Here is a 17,326-nt window from a genome sequence, read left to right as displayed (position 1 = left end):
ATAGGACTTCGTCCTCTAGTTGGTGGGTTGCCGGTTTGATCCCTGCTCTGTCCACCTCTGTTGTTGTGCCATTGGGCAACACGCTTCGCTCTCCTCTGGGCTTCGTAAATCGCTATTCAAGTTCAGGCAATTTATGACCCAATAAAGATCCTTAAATTGCACAACTAAGATTTCGCTTTGGACGAAAATTCAATGGGTGGTTTTTAAATATACTTTATTGTTCTGTTGGTTTATTTAAAAGTTGTCACATCAATCAATATATCAGTATGTGTTTTAATATTACAAGAACCACTCAGAACATCAGCAACTGACCTCATATGAAACAATCACACAAACTCACACAGCCAAACTTTCACCTTTATTGTCTTTAGTGATTATGTATTACACGAATCATCATCAAATAACCACAGAAAACCCAAAATCAAACTACTCCAATGTTTTTATCTTTATGGTTTAAAGAAAGCGATTACACTGATCAACAATGGAAAAGAAAGTAGTACTTTAGATCACAAGTTGTCTGATGGTAGAGTTACACATGGTGGCAGAAAACATGCTCTCACACAGCCTTAGGAACAATCTTTGAGGAAGGTTTTCCTCTGTTGGAAGCACTGATGGGAGACACCCCTGATGAGGTACCTGTTTAATATAAAAGAACAAGAGTTTGATTAACACAGAGTATTTTAGTAAACATTTTAAAATGTTGACTTTATTTTGGCTTACCAGTGGTAGTTATTGCTGAGGAAGCAGTCAATGTCATCGGTTATGTCATCGTCAGTGAAATCTTTAGAGGGAGAAAGAAACATTAACAACCTGCAAAGTACGTCAAATATTTCCACTTGTCACTGTGTCTTAAACCCACCAGTGCAAGGTTTCCCACACAGATTTTTGGACCAGCGGTACCCAGAATCACAGAAGAGGCTGTCCCTCAGCTGGAAGATACCGTAGTAGCCCAGAGACCAGAGCCTCATCTTGAGATGTGAAGATTCGCCCTCCTCTGAGCTGCTCTCCTTGCTGATGCGTTCATCATCTCTCTCCATCTCTTCCTCATCAAACTTGTTTTCCATGTCATTCAGTGATTCCTGTGATTCCTCTGATTCATGCCTTGAGGAATCGGGTCCATCAGTAGTGGTGGTAGTAGTAACACGAGCAGTTGGAGCAACTGTCGTGGCTTTGGTTGTTGGTTCCCTTCCCTTGGTTTCTGGTAGGGCTGGGGTCATGGTAGGGCGGATACCTTCTACATTGACCAAGCTGGTGCTCAGACTAGACTTCATGCTGATCTCACAGATAACTGCAGCAAACCAGTCACATACAGAGGTACAAAGAAAACAAGGAACAAGAAAAGCAGATTCAGAAGGATGATTCACACAAGTCACTGACGTTCAAGAATTAATGGTATGTGGTTTGTTTCTGTCTGCTGGGAAGCAGAAAGGAACATTTCTTGCAGAAAACACCAGATCTTTTTAAACTCCACACCCTTCTGAACTAAAATAGTCCAATGAAAACTCTTTCTCTTATGATTCTAAAACAAACATCTTCTCATCATGTTTCTTTGACTCATTTAGTAGACACAATCCAATTTCTTTCATGACATTTTTAACAAATACTACTTACTTAGTGACAGGACTTCATCCGTATGCCTCCTAAGCTTTCTAGGCAGGTGGATTTTGGCCTCAAGTTTTTCCTTGAGTTCACATTTGGTGACAGTTCGACTCTCAAAGAGGTCGGGCAGCAGTACCGCCAAAACCAGCACCAACAGCAAGCCCGGCTTCATGTTAGTTCTGTAAGACAAATGACTTTGTTAACACCAATTAAGGATGTTTTGCAGCAAACATTAAGTAAAAAATATTAAATATATAAATAAGTGTCTGCTTTTGATTATTTTAAACATAAAAAGTTAATAACATTGTAATTCACTAATAGCCTCATGATCTTATGATCACATCTTGCATTATTAGAGTAGCATTAAAAAAAGTTTTAAAAGTGGAATAAATCCCTCCCTAGCAGGTGCTGTTTTTGTACTTCCTATTTTCTAATTTATCTGGTAAATGTATTGCTTTTGTTTGGAGGAAGTAACTTACTTTAATTAATATTTTTGTTTTAATCATTCTCTCGTCTCTTTGAGGTTAGCTGGTCATGTGTTGCCATGGACGCGCGCCCATGAGCAGCGCTGACAAGGACCTGGTGTTTTCAATCAGCCTCACTGGGAAAATCCATTGTTTGTGAGGGAGGGGAGATGTTTTTCGGATTTGTTTGGGCTTGGATTGTTTTTGCTTTAGTTGTGAAGTTAGTTGTAATTATGTAACTATATTTCCAGGATTATAGTTTAGCACAAATGTTTTTTCTATCTGGAAATGTAAACGTTGTCTTCACTCCTTAATTAGTCCTGGTAGGAGCCAATGCTTTGAAAGCCAGGTGGTTTAGATCAGAGAGAGACTCTTCCTCCTGTTTGAATGCATGTCCTGCTGTGAACTGGAATGAAATGTTTGCAGAACTGCATAAAGAAAAAGATTCAGAGCTCTACAATTTCTGGATTCTGTCTGATTTTTCATTGCAAACCAACAATGAATTTGAGGAAAAATGCCATAAATAACCTCATTATGGACTGAATTACCAATCTATATAAACCCACATCAATTTTTTCTGTTGACATTTTGGTCAACAGTCTAATCCAAGCACATTAAAAACAGATTATAAGAAAAGCATGCATGTTTTGATATATTCAACATAATGGATCACTTATAGAGATAAATAACAAAATAAATGTATGACAGCTACAAAAGAGAGTCCTTACTTTATTCGTCTTCCTGGTAGACTGTCTCCAAATGGAAGTTCAGAGGATAATAAACCTTCAACAGTTACTGCTTTATATATTCTCCTGCAGACTAACCTGTTTTACTGCCTTCATTTTTTTCTGCGTTGCTTCCCTGAAGGAAGGGAATTCGAAGCTGGATGAAACAATGCACAAACATGAGTGTTTACTGTCTGAGCATCAATCATCCCTCACACATTCTTTAAGACCTTGATGTTATTCTGAGAGCATTAACATGTATCCATGACAAAATACAGAAAAAAAAAAACGTTCTGTTGTCTTAAATAGATTACATATGGACTACTATACACAAAAATCTTATGGCACAAATTGTTTGTTTTGCTGTTTTGTCCATCCATCCATCCATTTTCTTTACACCCTTCTTCCCTAAATGGGGTCGGGAGGGTTGCTGGTTCCTATCTCCAGCTGCGTTCCGGGCGAGAGGCGGGGTTCACCCTGGACAGGTCGCCAGTCTGTCGCAGGGCAACACAAAGACATACAAGACAAACAACCATGCACACACACACTCACACCTAGGGAGAATTTAGAGAAACCAATTAACCTGACAGTCATGTTTTTGGACTGTGGGAGGAAGCCGGAGAACCCGGAGAGAACCCACGCATGCACAGGGAGAACATGCAAACTCCATGCAGAAAGATCCCTGGTCGGGAATCGAACCCAGGACCTTCTTGCTGCAAAGCAACAGCTCTACCAACTGCTCCAATGTGCAGCCCTGGCTGTTTTTTTTAATTCAACATCAAATATGAAGTTCACAATATTTTTGAACAAAATTTCCCAGGTTTTATAAAAGTTGTTTAAAGTATCTTCAAACAGGTCAACTTTGTGTTAAGTATGTAATCTAAACAGCTCAGTACCATCCAATCATACAGACATATTTAGGATACAAATGTAAATAGATTTGTTGGCACACATAAGGACACTAAAATGCTAGAAATCTTTTGCTTACTTTTCCTGCAGTAACATCATCTCACAAACATACAGTTTTAATTTTAAGCACATTCATTATTTGTTCCTTTTACTTATAACAAAAATCTCTTTTTGTTTGTGCTAGAACCACCGTATTGGTTTCTGAAAATGACCAAATGGTGAGAGAGTAGGTAAGCTATTATTTAATGATTTAAAAAATCACAAGTACTTTAATTTTATGTTCATATTCTTTCCATCTATCAATTACAACTGAAAAAGAAGAAAATACACAACTGGAGCCCTCTTTAACAACTTAAAAGCATGTAAAGCAGCAGGTTAAAAATGTATGAAATTACACTGTCAAATTTGTTCCTTCCTCCACAAAGCGACACATAAGCGTAGAAGATTGTTGACCTCACAACAGCGAAGTAATAATGGAGCTATGGCTCAATTTTAAAGTTAACTCAGCAACGCCAGTCGAGTTATTTGCCTGCAAATAGTGAAATACCTGCAAACAGGCCAGGGATTATTTTCACATTATTTTATATTTTGACTGGAGAGCCTGTTGGAGTACAGTGAATTTATTGTCATGTTGAAGAACCCAGTTGGAGACGGTCTGAGTTTTGTAACATGGTCCATTATTCTTCTGAAAGTAGCCATCAGATGATGGTAAATGTGTGGTAGCATGTGGTGTTTAAATGTACGAAGGTGACAAATATTAAAATAAAAACAACCGCATTATCAAAGTCATTTTTCCCATTGTGATGGTTAGCTTTAACTTTAGTAATTATTCTTCACCCTGATGCACCCCACCCCACCCTGTAATGATTTTACATAATGCTTTTTACAAAGGCATTATGTGGCGCAGTTTGGATTTTTGGTTTTCTTCAGGTTTCTTGGTTCCAGAAGATCCCTTCAAGTGGAGCCAGTATTCCTCCATTTACTCCACTGAATGAAAAAGGTTTCAAAAATAACATATATTGTATAAAAAAATTAAAATGCTAACCCTAATCATTACTAGTATAAAGACCCATCCGGATCCGGATCAGTCTTTAGTCCCCTTTAAACCTGTCAGTCTTGAGAAGGTTAATAAACCCCAAGTGTCCTAAATAGGTAACATAAATGAATATACACACACAAACATGGTCACTTTGTTGACCACACAATTAAGAGTTCTGTTTGGAGATTTCCTTTTTGTAGAGTAAAAGGTAACTGAAACATGTAGACAACCAGCTCCTCCTTGTGGTTGGTCCTGTTAGTCTGGCAACAAAGACACAAAATAGCAATAATATTGTTTCCTGCAGTTTTCCTGTAAAGACCAGAGTTTTTGGATCACTTTTTAGCTTTTTATTTGCTCTCAGACTTTCTTTTCGCATAGTGATTTTACAGCAGCAGTGCATTTTTTATGTATACATTTTCCTACATTATAATAAAGGATGTTGGTATTTAAGCCCTTCCTTTTGCTGCCACCATCAGGCCACGGTTGATGTTTGCACTTCTATTTTTTAACTTCAGAAAAGTTAACTAATGTTGTTTTGTTAAGGATAAGAACCATTCATTCGATTTTTATTCACCTTTGGGGGTTTTAACCTTATAGTATAAAAAAAAAAAAAGAAATAGTGAACACTAAAACGTTAATTGATTTCCTAGATGTTGTATTTCCATTGTTATGTACTAACTGATGGTGAGAAATGTCCATCAGGCAAAGACTGCATCGGGTGTGAAATAGTGAAGCGGTAAAATGTTAAAATAATTTTTAGTCACAAGACAACAACATAATTAGTAAGCAATTCACACGCGTCTGTATCGTAAAACAACAGACAAGATAATACTTAGAAACAAGTAGAATCTAAACATACAGGTGTTTAGATTGAGGCGTTTTCAGATACTGTCATGAACTGTATTTTGTTCCCTTGAGTTTTTCTGCAGTGATGTTGTTTTTGTGTTCGTTTTAGGTCTCTTTCTGTCCGCCACCGGGGCTTTATTACCCACGGCTGTTTTTTGTTGTTTTGATTGCTTCTCTGTGTATTTCAGTTCTGCTGGGATCCCCAGTGTTTGTGGAGTCGTTAGTTAGCTGCATTTGCCTATTCGTGTTGAAGTCAGCAAATTTCCTGTAAGGTGTCTAGTGCTATTAAAACCGTTTCTGCTTCTATCTGCGCGTTTCTGGCAGTATTTCTGCAGCAAGGATGACCCATTCTGACAGAAGGGCTCCACCATGGAAACGCAGAGACCCAAGGCAGAGAATTGCTGGAGAGGTGAAGGCCTTGAGTGAGGCTCTTGCTAGGCTAAACCAAGAGTCTTTTCGGGTGTTGAGCCTGGCGGTGCCACACCCCGGATTTGGTCCCCGATGCTACCTTCGTCCAGGGGGGGCACGATCTGAGCCGCCGGTGAATCCGGCCCCTGGTCGCGTCCTGGGACCACCACCTCTGCAGCCGGTCCCTAAAAAGCGACTTGAGCTGCCGGAGGGCCCGGCCCCTGGTCGCTTCTCGGGGACCTCCCTCTCCATTGACGGCTCCAAAGACTCGCCTCTGACCACCGCCTCGGCTGCCGGCTGAGAGGGTTCCAGAGCCTCCAGAGCTCCTAGAACATCCAGAGCCCCCAGCGCTTTCCCCTGCAGGGTTTCTGGCGCTCCCACCTGCAGAGCCACCTCTCGGAGGTGTGCTTCGAGAGGCCCGGCGACAACCTCGTTTGAGGGCAGCCCATGTAAGATATGGGCTCCCGTCGCCGGATTCGATTAAGGTTTCTTTGGCTGTTCAAGCTCCTTCACCGGGGTCGGGGAGCTCCTGCTTCTATCTGTGAGTTTCTGGACGTATTTCTGCAGCAAGGTTGACCCATTCTGACAGATACACTCTATTTTGGGTTGCAGTTGCCACTAAATACATCTTGTATTAACTTGTACCTGTGACGTTGTTGTTATATATGCGTGTTTGTTGACATGGTTTCTCAGTTTTGTTTTCTCTCTCTCTGCATGTGTATAGGCAGACTTCCATGGTATTGGTTTGTGTTGTCTCTATGCGTCTCTCTTCTACTCTCTTCTTACCCTTTAAACATTTTCTCCACCTTTCTCTTTCTATTCTGCTTTTTGTGTGTTCTGCTTGTGAAGGTAAGTCTGTTAGACCCTCAGACCATAACTCATGATTCACATGTCCTCCATCTGTTCCTTTCCAAATAGATGTCTTTATGGGGTTTTTTTCACTGTTATTTCAAAGATTTTTGATGGTAAATTGCATTTTAAAAACTTGACAATGGAGAACAATTTTGGAGAATTTTTATTATAGACCTAAAATGTTACACTTTGGATAAAGAACACCAGGTCCTATTGGTGTATCTAAAACGTCATCAGTCACCAAAATGATAGATAGTAGATAGTAGTCTTTCTAGTAGATTGTAGATAGTCAGATAGATAGTTACACATTTTCACCTTTATTACAAAGAGACTGCTATAAATCCGAAGTTGTTTAAATCACTAGGTTTAAAAACTTCTACAGTAAGCCCTAAATTCAAAAACCTTTTTATTATCTTTAAGAAAATGATTGATGAAACGGTATTGCTGTGATAGTCAACAAAAAAAAGAGCAATTCTTCCAACCCGCAGTGGAAGTACACCTGGTGAAAGAAAATGTGCTCTCATAGACACTTAGGAGCAATCTTGAAGGAGTGTTCCTGCTTCATCGTCACAGTGGTGAGAGCGAGACCTCTGAAGATACCTGTGCAATTAAAAACAGATATCTTAAAAACTATTCAAAAAGAAGAACAAATAGATTATTAACAGCAAGCCTTTTGTTTATTTTGTATGTAATAAAAATAAAGGTAGATACAGAATATAGATAGCATTCAAAATCATCTAAAAATTCTGCAGCAGTCCTGTTTTGCATAGCTAATCTGCCTAAGAAAGCATAACCAGACAAATTTTGAAAAAGTCCAAAGTGGGCGGAGCCAATAGATGCAGTGGGCGGGGCCAAGGGACACAGTGGAGTGTGGTCCAGTTTGGGGTTGAGCGGAGAGAGGAAGCAGGATGTGGTCAGGACAAGAGTAGAACTGTTGCCAAATTAGCAACTTTGTCACTATATTTAGCAATTTTTCAGAACCTGAAGTGACTTTAAAAAAAACAAAAAACTGGTATTAACTAATCTAGCGACATTTTATTAGTGTCGTTGGAGATTTTAATGCCAACAACACTTTGCAGCACTGCTGCAACCCGACTTGGTCCTGAGCAAGCAGTGACTGCTGCCATCAGCCCCTCCCACTTCCTGTTCTGCAGTATACCAATAGTCAGAATGGAAGAGAGCCATTGCACTCTGTGTCCGCAGTGTAAGGCCATCAATTAAAGCTCGTTTAATGCTCATCTGGAACTCATTAACGCTCAGTTCCAGATGAGTCTGGAACAGATTAACGCTCAGTTCCAGACGAGTCAGGAACTGATTAACGCTCAGTTCCAGATGAGTCAGGAACTGATTAACGCTCAGTTCCAGATGAGTCAGGAACTGATTAACGCTCAGTTCCAGACGAGTCAGGAACTGATTAACGCTCAGTTCCAGACGAGTCAGGAACTGATTAACGCTCAGTTCCAGACGAGTCAGGAACTGATTAACGCTCAGTTCCAGATGAGTCAGGAACTGAAGGAGACATGTGTCTGAATGAGATGTTGTACCAAGCATTACCGCTGGTACAACTGCTAATTTTAGCATAGATACAAAATCAATGACCAAGTGTATTAGGGTACTGAAAGACTATTGGACTAATAAACTACGGAACAAAAAAATTACAGACGGATGTACTGTATTTTGGCTTACCCATCAAAGAATGCCTTCAAGAAACACTCAATGTCATCTGTTATGTCATCATCGGTGAAGTCTTAAAAGGGGGAAAGAAACATTTCATAACATTAACATCTTTAGTAGGTAGTGAGTTGATTCTTTGTTTTTTATTTGTTTCAGTGTAATAAACTCACCTGTGCAGGATTTCTGGCAGAGATTTCTGGACAAATTGTTACCGGAATCACACAAATAGCTGTCACTCAGCTGGAAGATACCGTAAGAGGCAGAGGCTGCAGTTCTCTCATAGCTCATGTCTCCACTTTCACTGCTGTCATGTCCCTTCTTTCTCTCATGAGACTTTCCTTTGCCCTTTCCCCTTTTTTCCCCGGAATGGTCTCTACTATTGCCGCGGGCTCCACGTTTTCCTCTGTAGTTTCCAGGAGCTGCAGTTGAATTTGAGGGCACTTCTTCAGTTGTCTCATGGCTGTCTTCATTGCTCATGTCTCCACTTTCACTGCTATCATGCTTTTTCTCTTTCTTATAAGACTTTCCTTTGCCCTTTCCCCTTTTTTCCCCGGAATGGTCTCTACTATTGCCGCGGGCTCCACGTTTTCCTCTGTAGTTTCCAGGAGCTGCAGTTGAATTTGAGGGCACTTCTTCAGTTGTCTCATGGCTGTCTTCATTGCTCATGTCCTCACTTTCACTGCTATCATGTCCCCTCTTTCTTTCATGAGACTTTCCTTTGCCCTTTCCCCTTTGTTCCCCGGAATGGTCTCTACTATTGCCGCGGGCTCCACGTTTTCCTCTGTAGTTTCCAGGAGCTGCAGTTGAATTTGAGGGCACTTCTTCAGTTGTCTCATGACTGTCTTCATTGCTCATGTCTCCACTTTCACTGCTATCATGCTTTTTCTCTTTCTTATAAGACTTTCCTTTGCCCTTTCCCCTTTTTTCCCCGGAATGGTCTCTACTATTGCCGCGGGCTCCACGTTTTCCTCTGTAGTTTCCAGGAGCTGCAGTTGAATTTGAGGGCACTTCTTCAGTTGTCTCATGGCTGTCTTCATTGCTCATGTCCTCACTTTCACTGCTATCATGTCCCCTCTTTCTTTCATGAGACTTTCCTTTGCCCTTTCCCCTTTGTTCCCCGGAATGGTCTCTACTATTGCCGCGGGCTCCACGTTTTCCTCTGTAGTTTCCAGGAGCTGCAGTTGAATTTGAGGGCACTTCTTCAGTTGTCTCATGGCTGTCTTCATTGCTCATGTCTCCACTTTCACTGCTATCATGCTTTTTCTCTTTCTTATAAGACTTTCCTTTGCCCTTTCCCCTTTTTTCCCCGGAATGGTCTCTACTATTGCCGCGGGCTCCACGTTTTCCTCTGTAGTTTCCAGGAGCTGCAGTTGAATTTGAGGGCACTTCTTCAGTTGTCTCATGGCTGTCTTCATTGCTCATGTCTTCACTTTCATTGCTGTCATGTCCCCTCTTTCTCTCAGGAGAATTTCCTTTGCCCTTTACCCTTGAGTGGTTCTTTCTCCTTTCATGAGCTCCCCGCTTTCTTCGGTTGCCCAATACTGAAGTTGAGTTTGAGACCTCTTCAACTTCCTCACTGATCTCAAAGCTATCTTCATCGCTCTCGTGCTCACGGTGTTTCTCCATCTTTCTTTCCTGAATCATGTTTTCCTCATAACTATCTGTCTCCTCTGAGTGGTGCCTTCCTCTTGAAGAGGCTTCTCTCTTGTGTCTGCTGCCAAAGCCCTTTGTCTTTACCAGGCTGGTGTTCAAATTAGAGCTCCTGTTGACCTCACAGATAACTAGAGCAACCCAGTCATGCAAGGTGAAGAAGACAGCACACAAAGACAAAAGGAAAAAGAAAATAAGATCAGAAGGATGGTATTTAACATGACTTTTCCAGCCCCTTTCAGATCACCCTTTTGCACACACAGACCAGAGGCAACTCATGATCTTCCATTGTCTGTCTGATTTGAGAAATATATTCTTTGGTGGAAACCCAAGAATATGACAACATGTTGATAGCATATAACAACTTTTCTTGTTTTTAATCGTATGCAGTAGTTTGCCAGTGTTAGGATTGCGACATACAAACAAAGAAGTCAAGAATCTTTGGTTCTCCAATCACAGAAATCATATAAAGGTCGACAGATCAACTTTGTAAAAAGATAAATAGTGTGGGTCTGTGGATGTGTGTTTACAGAAGAACAATGGTCTGAAAGGGGCAATTGTTACATAATGTATATTTTTATTTGGTTAAACGTGTTTACTAAATGTCATGTCACTGTTTGGTGGGAAATATAAAGTAAGCTAACATGTCTTGCAGACTTGTTTCCCCAAAGTAAGAGAACCCTATTAAAACAGTTTTATGTGGAATTAGGAAAGCATCTTTTCATTGCTTTTTCAAATGCCATTTTTTTCCTAAATCTGTTTTTCCAAGTGATTTTTGCTTTGGATTAAATGTATCTTAACCACAAGTTACTGTCATGAAATATAACTCTATAACTTACTTTCTGCCAGGATTTCTTCGGTAACTCCTTCTGGTCCTCTGGTTTTGTTGATTGCCGCTGCAAGTGTCTCCTTCAGCTCGCATTTGGGGACAATGCGACTGTCAGAAAGGTGGGGCAGCAGTGCTGCCAGAACCAGCAGCGCCAGCAAACCCAGCTTCATGTCACCTCTAATAGAAAAAATAAAGCTTGTTTTTGAGTACAAGGAGCGACACATCACTTCTTGTGATTGAGTTTAATTTTAAACAAAAAAACATTGTGAGAATGGCATGAAATACTTTATGCATTCAGGGAAAAGACATTGGGAAAATAAAGCATCAATACTCTTTAAAAAATAGGAAGTTTTCAAAAGGTTCTGGCATATTATAAGCTATTATTTTTCATGCATTACCAAGAAGAGATATGGCTAAAAGTTATATTTAGCTCAACATTTTGTTGTATTTCATGTTAGGACATACCCTCTTTAATATATTATATTAAAATACAACTTTATTTTAAGAAAACATACATAATGTGATAAAATATAATATAAGCGATTGGTACAATGTTCATACAGTACAAGTAATAATCTAGAAACGTCCTTCACTGATCAACAGCTGGAAAATTCAAATATTGCAGATAAATGGCAGTGTGCACACAAAGGTAAAAAATATAAAAACAACACAGCAATACTAGAGACGGGACAGGAAGGGCAAGTTCACAACATAAGAATAATAATACAGTGCAGTTATTAATAATAAAAAGAGAAGATTTCTTACTTTATTTCTGCTGCTAGACCCATATTCAGATGATGAATCCAGAATATGAGAAACCTGGTGTGTGTTGTTGCTTTTTATATGATCAGTGCAAGTTGACCAACCTGTTTAACCACCTTCAAAATATTTGCATCACCTCACCAAAGGTAGGATGTTTTAAAAGGGGAAGGAGGAAATGAAATCAACGCTTTCTTTAATGGTATAAAAAAAATTGACAGGAACTACTTGAAGTCTAACATGGCAGAAATAGTTCATTCAATTAGATTCTCTTTAAAGGGGAGTGAATGCTGCAATCTGCTGGAGGGTTAGATAGGAAACTCTAATTTAAATAATAATTAAACTTGACTGCATTATTTGAGAGCCAGGATTAATTTTGGACATATGTAGACGAGGTGGGATCTGTCTGTGAACTGCTGCAATGTAAATGAACCGATTTAAAAACTGAAAATGAATTACTTTTTATTCATATCAACACATAGACAAAGCATCACACTGCCCTGTTTTGAACTGAGACCTAATGTCAAACTGAGTTCAAATGTAAAAAGGATGCAAAAGTTTTGAATGCAAATTTCCTCTTTTGAATTTTGCTGAAAGAGGGCAGTAAATCTATTCAGTGATCTTCTAGTCGCCCACAGAGCTCCCAAGCCCTTCTGGAGGTTGTTCAAAAGTTAATATTCAAGATTTTTAATTATTCAAGCATCCTAACCCAATGCTGTTTGGTTTACAAAGTGCACGGCAAAATGGTTTGAAGGCATGTTTGAATCGTGTTTAAAATATTCCTTAAACCTTTTTAGGAACCTTTTCTTAAAGACTGACCTTTGCTCTGTCTCTTGCTGCATATTCTCGACATTTTTGACACATTTGAAGTCGGAATGCAATGAGCTACATGGGCGATTCACATTGTCTTTTATGTATAGCTTTTAAATATTTCTTTGTGAATATGGCTTTATATTATCTATTACAGCTTGTCTTAGTTCTCTGATTTATGTCAAAATTTTTCTGTTTTACTTTAAAAAAATATGCTCTGCACCATTGTCAATGATCAGTCCAACGACTGCGTGACACGAGACAAGAAAAATGTTTTGTATTAATGCAAATCAACAGTCTATTTTTTCTGAGTGAGAAAGCAGAAAATTAAACTGGTTTGACTGGATTTGTTTTTGTTTCCTTTTCTTTTTTTTTTTTTTTTGCTGTGTCATGTGAAAACCTTTATCTCACAGCTAACAAGCGTAAATCTTTAAAGGAAGTTTTAGTTGTAATAGTCTGTAATCTAATGTATCTAATTAATAAAAGGAGCAAATTATTTTACATAATCCAGGATTAGCTTCTAGGTACAAATCGGACGCTGTGTACTATTGTGTCAGTTATTTTCATACAAGGATTAGATTTCTTTTTTCTGTTCATGATGTCTGAAAAGCTCACCCAAAAGTACAAATGATGGCATTTGGAGTATAAACATGCTACAGGCAGAACTGGAACATCCGACAGTCACCGGACACAGAGGACGCCTTATGCATTAGACACAATCACAAGGCTTGTTGTCTGGTGAAGTTTGCACAAGGCCGGGTTTTCAAATGCTACAATTGTGTTTCACGTTGGGCGGAAAGTCCCCAGTAAGTGAAGACAAACAAAACTACAGCTACTTTCATGAAGCAGGTCTTGATGCTCCATTTGGATTTTTTTTGCTGAGATCGTTTTGTTTTTGCTAATTAAATACAACTTCAGTCAGAGTGGTTTAAGTCCCCGGAGCGCCTCAAGTTGAGCTGTAAACAGCAGCGCACTGTTTACAGCTGTAATAATGGATGCCGCTGTTTAAAGTTATTCTATGCTTAAAGTATCGTCACAAAATCAAAGTAGCGCGAAAGATAATAGTACATAGAAAGAACAAATAATACACTGCAAAAACAAAAAATCTTAACAAGTATTTTTGTCTAGTTTCTAGTGCAAATATTTTAGTACATTTCTAATATTTTCTTCATTTATTAAACACAAAACAATTATACACAATAGAGGAAAATATACAAACCAATAAAATAAAAGGCAACAGAAAGAAGGGAAAAAAATCTGATATCTGCCTCTTTTGTCCCAAGAATGCAATAAAACAGGGATTTACATAAAAAAAAACATCAACCCAAAAAACAATTTGTATGGATTCACATTATGTTACTTCAGATTTCTTCAAAAACTTTGATCCGTCTCTTAAATATGTATGTTGATCTGGCATTCTTCATATCACTCTCCAGAATAAAAAAACTAACTTACAAATAACTTTTCAGCAGCAAATATGAGTTTGTTTAAAGTCAGTAATTCTTTAATATTGATGAAAACGTAATAGTTCCTTTGGCAGATTATTTCACTTATAAAAAATATTTTTCCCATGTTTTTAATGAAATAATCTGCCCTTGGAACCAGAACGTTTTCATCAATATTAAGGAATTATTTACTTCAAACAAGTTCCTATGTCTTGCTGAGAAGTCAGTTGTAAACTAGTTTTCTCTTATTTCAAGCGTATGAAGATATTTGCACTAAAAAAAACCAGACAGAAATACTTGGCAAAATTTTGTGCTTTTGCTGTGTAGCGATGGCGTTTCGTAGAGTATTGACTGCAACTTCTGTAGGGAAGTCTAGCCAGAGCCCAGAGTCCTGATGTGATCCACGGACACAGACTTCCTTCATAAGTTCATAATTATAATCGTCAGCCATTGTTTAAGTCTGTTGTTTGTTTGTTTCTGGTGCATGTCTCACAACAAAGACAGAAAAGTCGGATAAAATGCGACATGACCGTTCTGACTGCGTACGCTTTGAAAACAACCGGATGTGTGTCTGATTTGGTGCGACAAATGGACATATTCCCTTCACTTCTCATCTCCCTTCAGTTTTCTGTCCGGGATTTCTTCCATAAAATTTCAACACGCTGATATCGTTGATTTTAGTTTGTAGTTTGGCAATGACAGAAAATGAGACTGACAGAGCATGAAACTTGTTCTTGATTTTATATTTTCATTGCTTATGGTTGAGATTTTAAGTTTTTTTTAAAGACTAAACTTCAGCAGCTTAGGACGTGAGATTTTCATCAAAATATATTTTTAATTAAAAATAAAAGCTTCTGGATATCCCCTGTCCTCAAAGTGCCAATTGAGGGCTTGTGTTGTTTTGTTCAATGCCGTTTGACTAGCTTTCAGTCAGCACATTTTTGCCACTAATCTGAGCGGAGCATGACGATACCAGCTATTGGTTCACATGCTGTTCTTTCCATTCAGAACAAAGAAAGAGTGAAAAAAAGCAATCACCAGAATGAAATCGGACACGACCTGTACACACTGTGCGTATCCTGGGATTTTTCTTAGAGTACAAAAAATAAAAATAAGAGCAGAACCAGAAGACTTGAGGGGTCTGGGCGGTTGCTATGACAACAGCAGATCTTTAATGTGCTAAATCGTTCAGTGGTTTGTAAACTACCAGCAGTATTTTAAAGTCTATTCTCTGAGCTACAGGGATTCTCTGACTGACAGGTTTTTTCTTTTTGCTTTTATGAGTTTCAAATGCCAAAAAGTCTTTTTTTTCTTGCAAATGTTCAACTTTTCAAACTCAATTAGTAAATTTTAACAATTTTTCTAATGGAAAAAATGTCTTGTTATAAGTTAAATAATCTACCAGAGGAACTATTACCTTTTCATCAATACAAAGGAATCATTGATTTAAAACAAGCTTCAATTTCCTGCTGAGAACTTACTTGTAAGTTCGTTTTGTTTTATTTCAAGATATTTGCACCAGAAACTAGACAAAAAATACTTTTTTTGCTACCAAGTTTTTTATTTTTTGCAGAGTAATTTGCCTCCAAGGAGCAACATTTTCAAGCAATCCTTAAATGGGGCCTCGAGAAATGTTTGTACTTTTTGCAACCTGTCATAAAAACATATTGTTGGATCTATTAAAAGCACACAAAATCTAAGCTTCAGTATAAAAACCAGCAGCATTTTCCACCCTGTCATGATTTATTAAGCAAAAAGAAACTTGCGTGTAACAAGCTGGATGTACCTGGCAGGTGTGGCGCCTGGAAGAACAATGGCGTCATGCCAGCCATTGAGCTCAGGGGCGGACAGGTGGCGGTTTCAGTTTGTTTTGCAGTGACAATAGCCGGGCACCTGCTCAATCATGAACTCATCTGTTTACCAAACTAATCATCCTGGAATCAAACCAGAGCTCCTCTGTCAGCAGGAAGGCCTAATCAAAGTCTAAGCCTTCACCTTTTAATCAGCTGAAAGCAGTCACAATGTAGTTCGTAATTAAATAAGAACTTCCTTTATATTTGCTGTATTCCATAAATAAACCAGGAGTCTTCAAAATAAACAGTAGTTTATTATTTAAAGCTACAGGCTTCTGGAAATTCCCCTGTGAAGTCTTCATACCTTTACCTCATCCGAAGCCGTCACGTTGGTTTAGGTCACATTTTGCAAACTCATGTTTCTGATCTGCTCTAAATTTAGCCACAGTAGCTCTGTGCCAGACATTGTTCATCTGCCTTGGCGCAGCAAGCAGCGAAGAATGCAAAGGATCAAGTTTAGTTAGTGAAGGTGTGGTTTAATGTTTACTTTTCCAAGAGCACAGCTGAGATGGAAAAACAGAAAATAACAACGAAAAGAAAAATTATTAAACGAAGACAGCAGAAACCTTCTTCGGTCATCTTGTAATCATAAAGATCAGCACTAAAAAAGATTATTCTTGTTATTTTAATGCAAATTAAAACAATAAAGACTATTTGCTTTCTGTTTAATTTATTTAATGTATTTTCTTTGTTTGTTTTATTTATATATTTTTAATTTTATCCACCAACATCGGTATGAAAGTATTTGCTGGTTTTTTTGTTGTTATTTCTGCTTTTTGTTTTGCCGTTTACTTGTTGGTCTTTATTATTTTAGTCACTTTTGCAGGTCATTACTTGGATTTTTCTGTCTGCTATTCACTGTTGTGTGAAAAATGAGAAACAAATTCAACTTCAATAAAAAGAACAAATAATTTTCTGCATGTTTTTTTCTTTGAAACATGTTTTCCAACATGCATCAGTAAAGTCGTCACACTAAAACATTTGAAGTGGGTTTGATTTGAAAATGAAAGTCCAAATGCTGCCTTGAAAATGTGATAGTGTAATTTGTAAATTACACTATTCAAAGGTCAAATTACATAAGATTTATCCCTTTATCTCCCCAATGTGTGACAGGTGTAACATTTCTGAAGGCACTCTGTCTCATGCTTTTTGGTCTTGTCCTTCATTAACGGGCCTTTGGTCTAAAGTGTTTGATTGGTACTCCAAGGCATACAAGACTCCAATACAACCTGAACCAGGACTTATAATTTTCGGATGCCCTCGGGTAGAAGGGACTATAACCGCTGCAATGCGGCAACCGTTAGAACTGGGACTGATTGTTGCCAAGAGACTAATCCTGAGGGACTGGAGGTCCTCTGTTCCCCCTTCATTCCGCCTTCGGGTGACGGACATGATGTCTATTATACAGATGGAAAATGTAATTTAAGTCAACAATGTCATGAGTTTGGGTTTGGACGGCCAGTG

The 17,326-nt window shown here is 38.6% G+C and overlaps 2 protein-coding genes across 2 annotated transcripts; both read right to left on the bottom strand.

The window, feature by feature from the left end:
• Window positions 1-339: 339 nt before the first annotated feature.
• Window positions 340-3,234, bottom strand: LOC122829923. The gene is made up of 5 exons (XM_044114847.1): window positions 2,792-3,234; window positions 1,612-1,778; window positions 860-1,288; window positions 721-781; window positions 340-636 (listed from the first exon to the last, which is right to left on the bottom strand). The coding sequence occupies exons 2-5, from the start codon at window positions 1,769-1,771 to the stop codon at window positions 567-569; spliced, it is 720 nt and encodes a 239-aa protein (XP_043970782.1). The 5' UTR covers window positions 1,772-1,778; window positions 2,792-3,234; the 3' UTR covers window positions 340-566.
• A 3,753-nt stretch (window positions 3,235-6,987) lies between these two features.
• LOC122829922 (protein qua-1-like) lies at window positions 6,988-11,845 on the bottom strand. Its single transcript, XM_044114846.1, has 5 exons — window positions 11,761-11,845; window positions 11,006-11,172; window positions 8,687-10,297; window positions 8,529-8,589; window positions 6,988-7,442 (listed from the first exon to the last, which is right to left on the bottom strand). The coding sequence occupies exons 1-5, from the start codon at window positions 11,781-11,783 to the stop codon at window positions 7,373-7,375; spliced, it is 1,932 nt and encodes a 643-aa protein (XP_043970781.1). The 5' UTR covers window positions 11,784-11,845; the 3' UTR covers window positions 6,988-7,372.
• Window positions 11,846-17,326: the final 5,481 nt, after the last annotated feature.

The sequence above is a fragment of the Gambusia affinis genome, linkage group LG04, assembly GCF_019740435.1.
Source record: "Gambusia affinis linkage group LG04, SWU_Gaff_1.0, whole genome shotgun sequence".
NCBI classification, from domain to species: Eukaryota; Metazoa; Chordata; class Actinopteri; order Cyprinodontiformes; family Poeciliidae; genus Gambusia; species Gambusia affinis.
Note: the sequence above shows the minus strand (reverse complement) of the source record. Positions and strands in the feature narration are given on the sequence as shown.

Excerpts from the sequence above, each read along its gene's own strand:
- LOC122829923 (XM_044114847.1), bottom strand. The coding sequence starts at position 1,771 with ATGAAGCCGGGCTTGCTGTTGGTGCTGGTTTTGGCGGTACTGCTGCCC. Across the intron at positions 1,289-1,611 it reads GGATGAAGTCCTGTCACTAA|TTATCTGTGAGATCAGCATG; the intron begins GTAAGTAGTATT and ends GGTTTGCTGCAG. Across the intron at positions 637-720 it reads CTCAGCAATAACTACCACTG|GTACCTCATCAGGGGTGTCT; the intron begins GTAAGCCAAAAT and ends TATATTAAACAG.
- LOC122829922 (XM_044114846.1), bottom strand. The coding sequence starts at position 11,783 with ATGGGTCTAGCAGCAGAAATAAA. Across the intron at positions 11,173-11,760 it reads GGTCTAGCAGCAGAAATAAA|AGGTGACATGAAGCTGGGTT; the intron begins GTAAGAAATCTT and ends TTTTTCTATTAG. Across the intron at positions 8,590-8,686 it reads CTGCCAGAAATCCTGCACAG|ACTTCACCGATGATGACATA; the intron begins GTGAGTTTATTA and ends CCCCCTTTTAAG.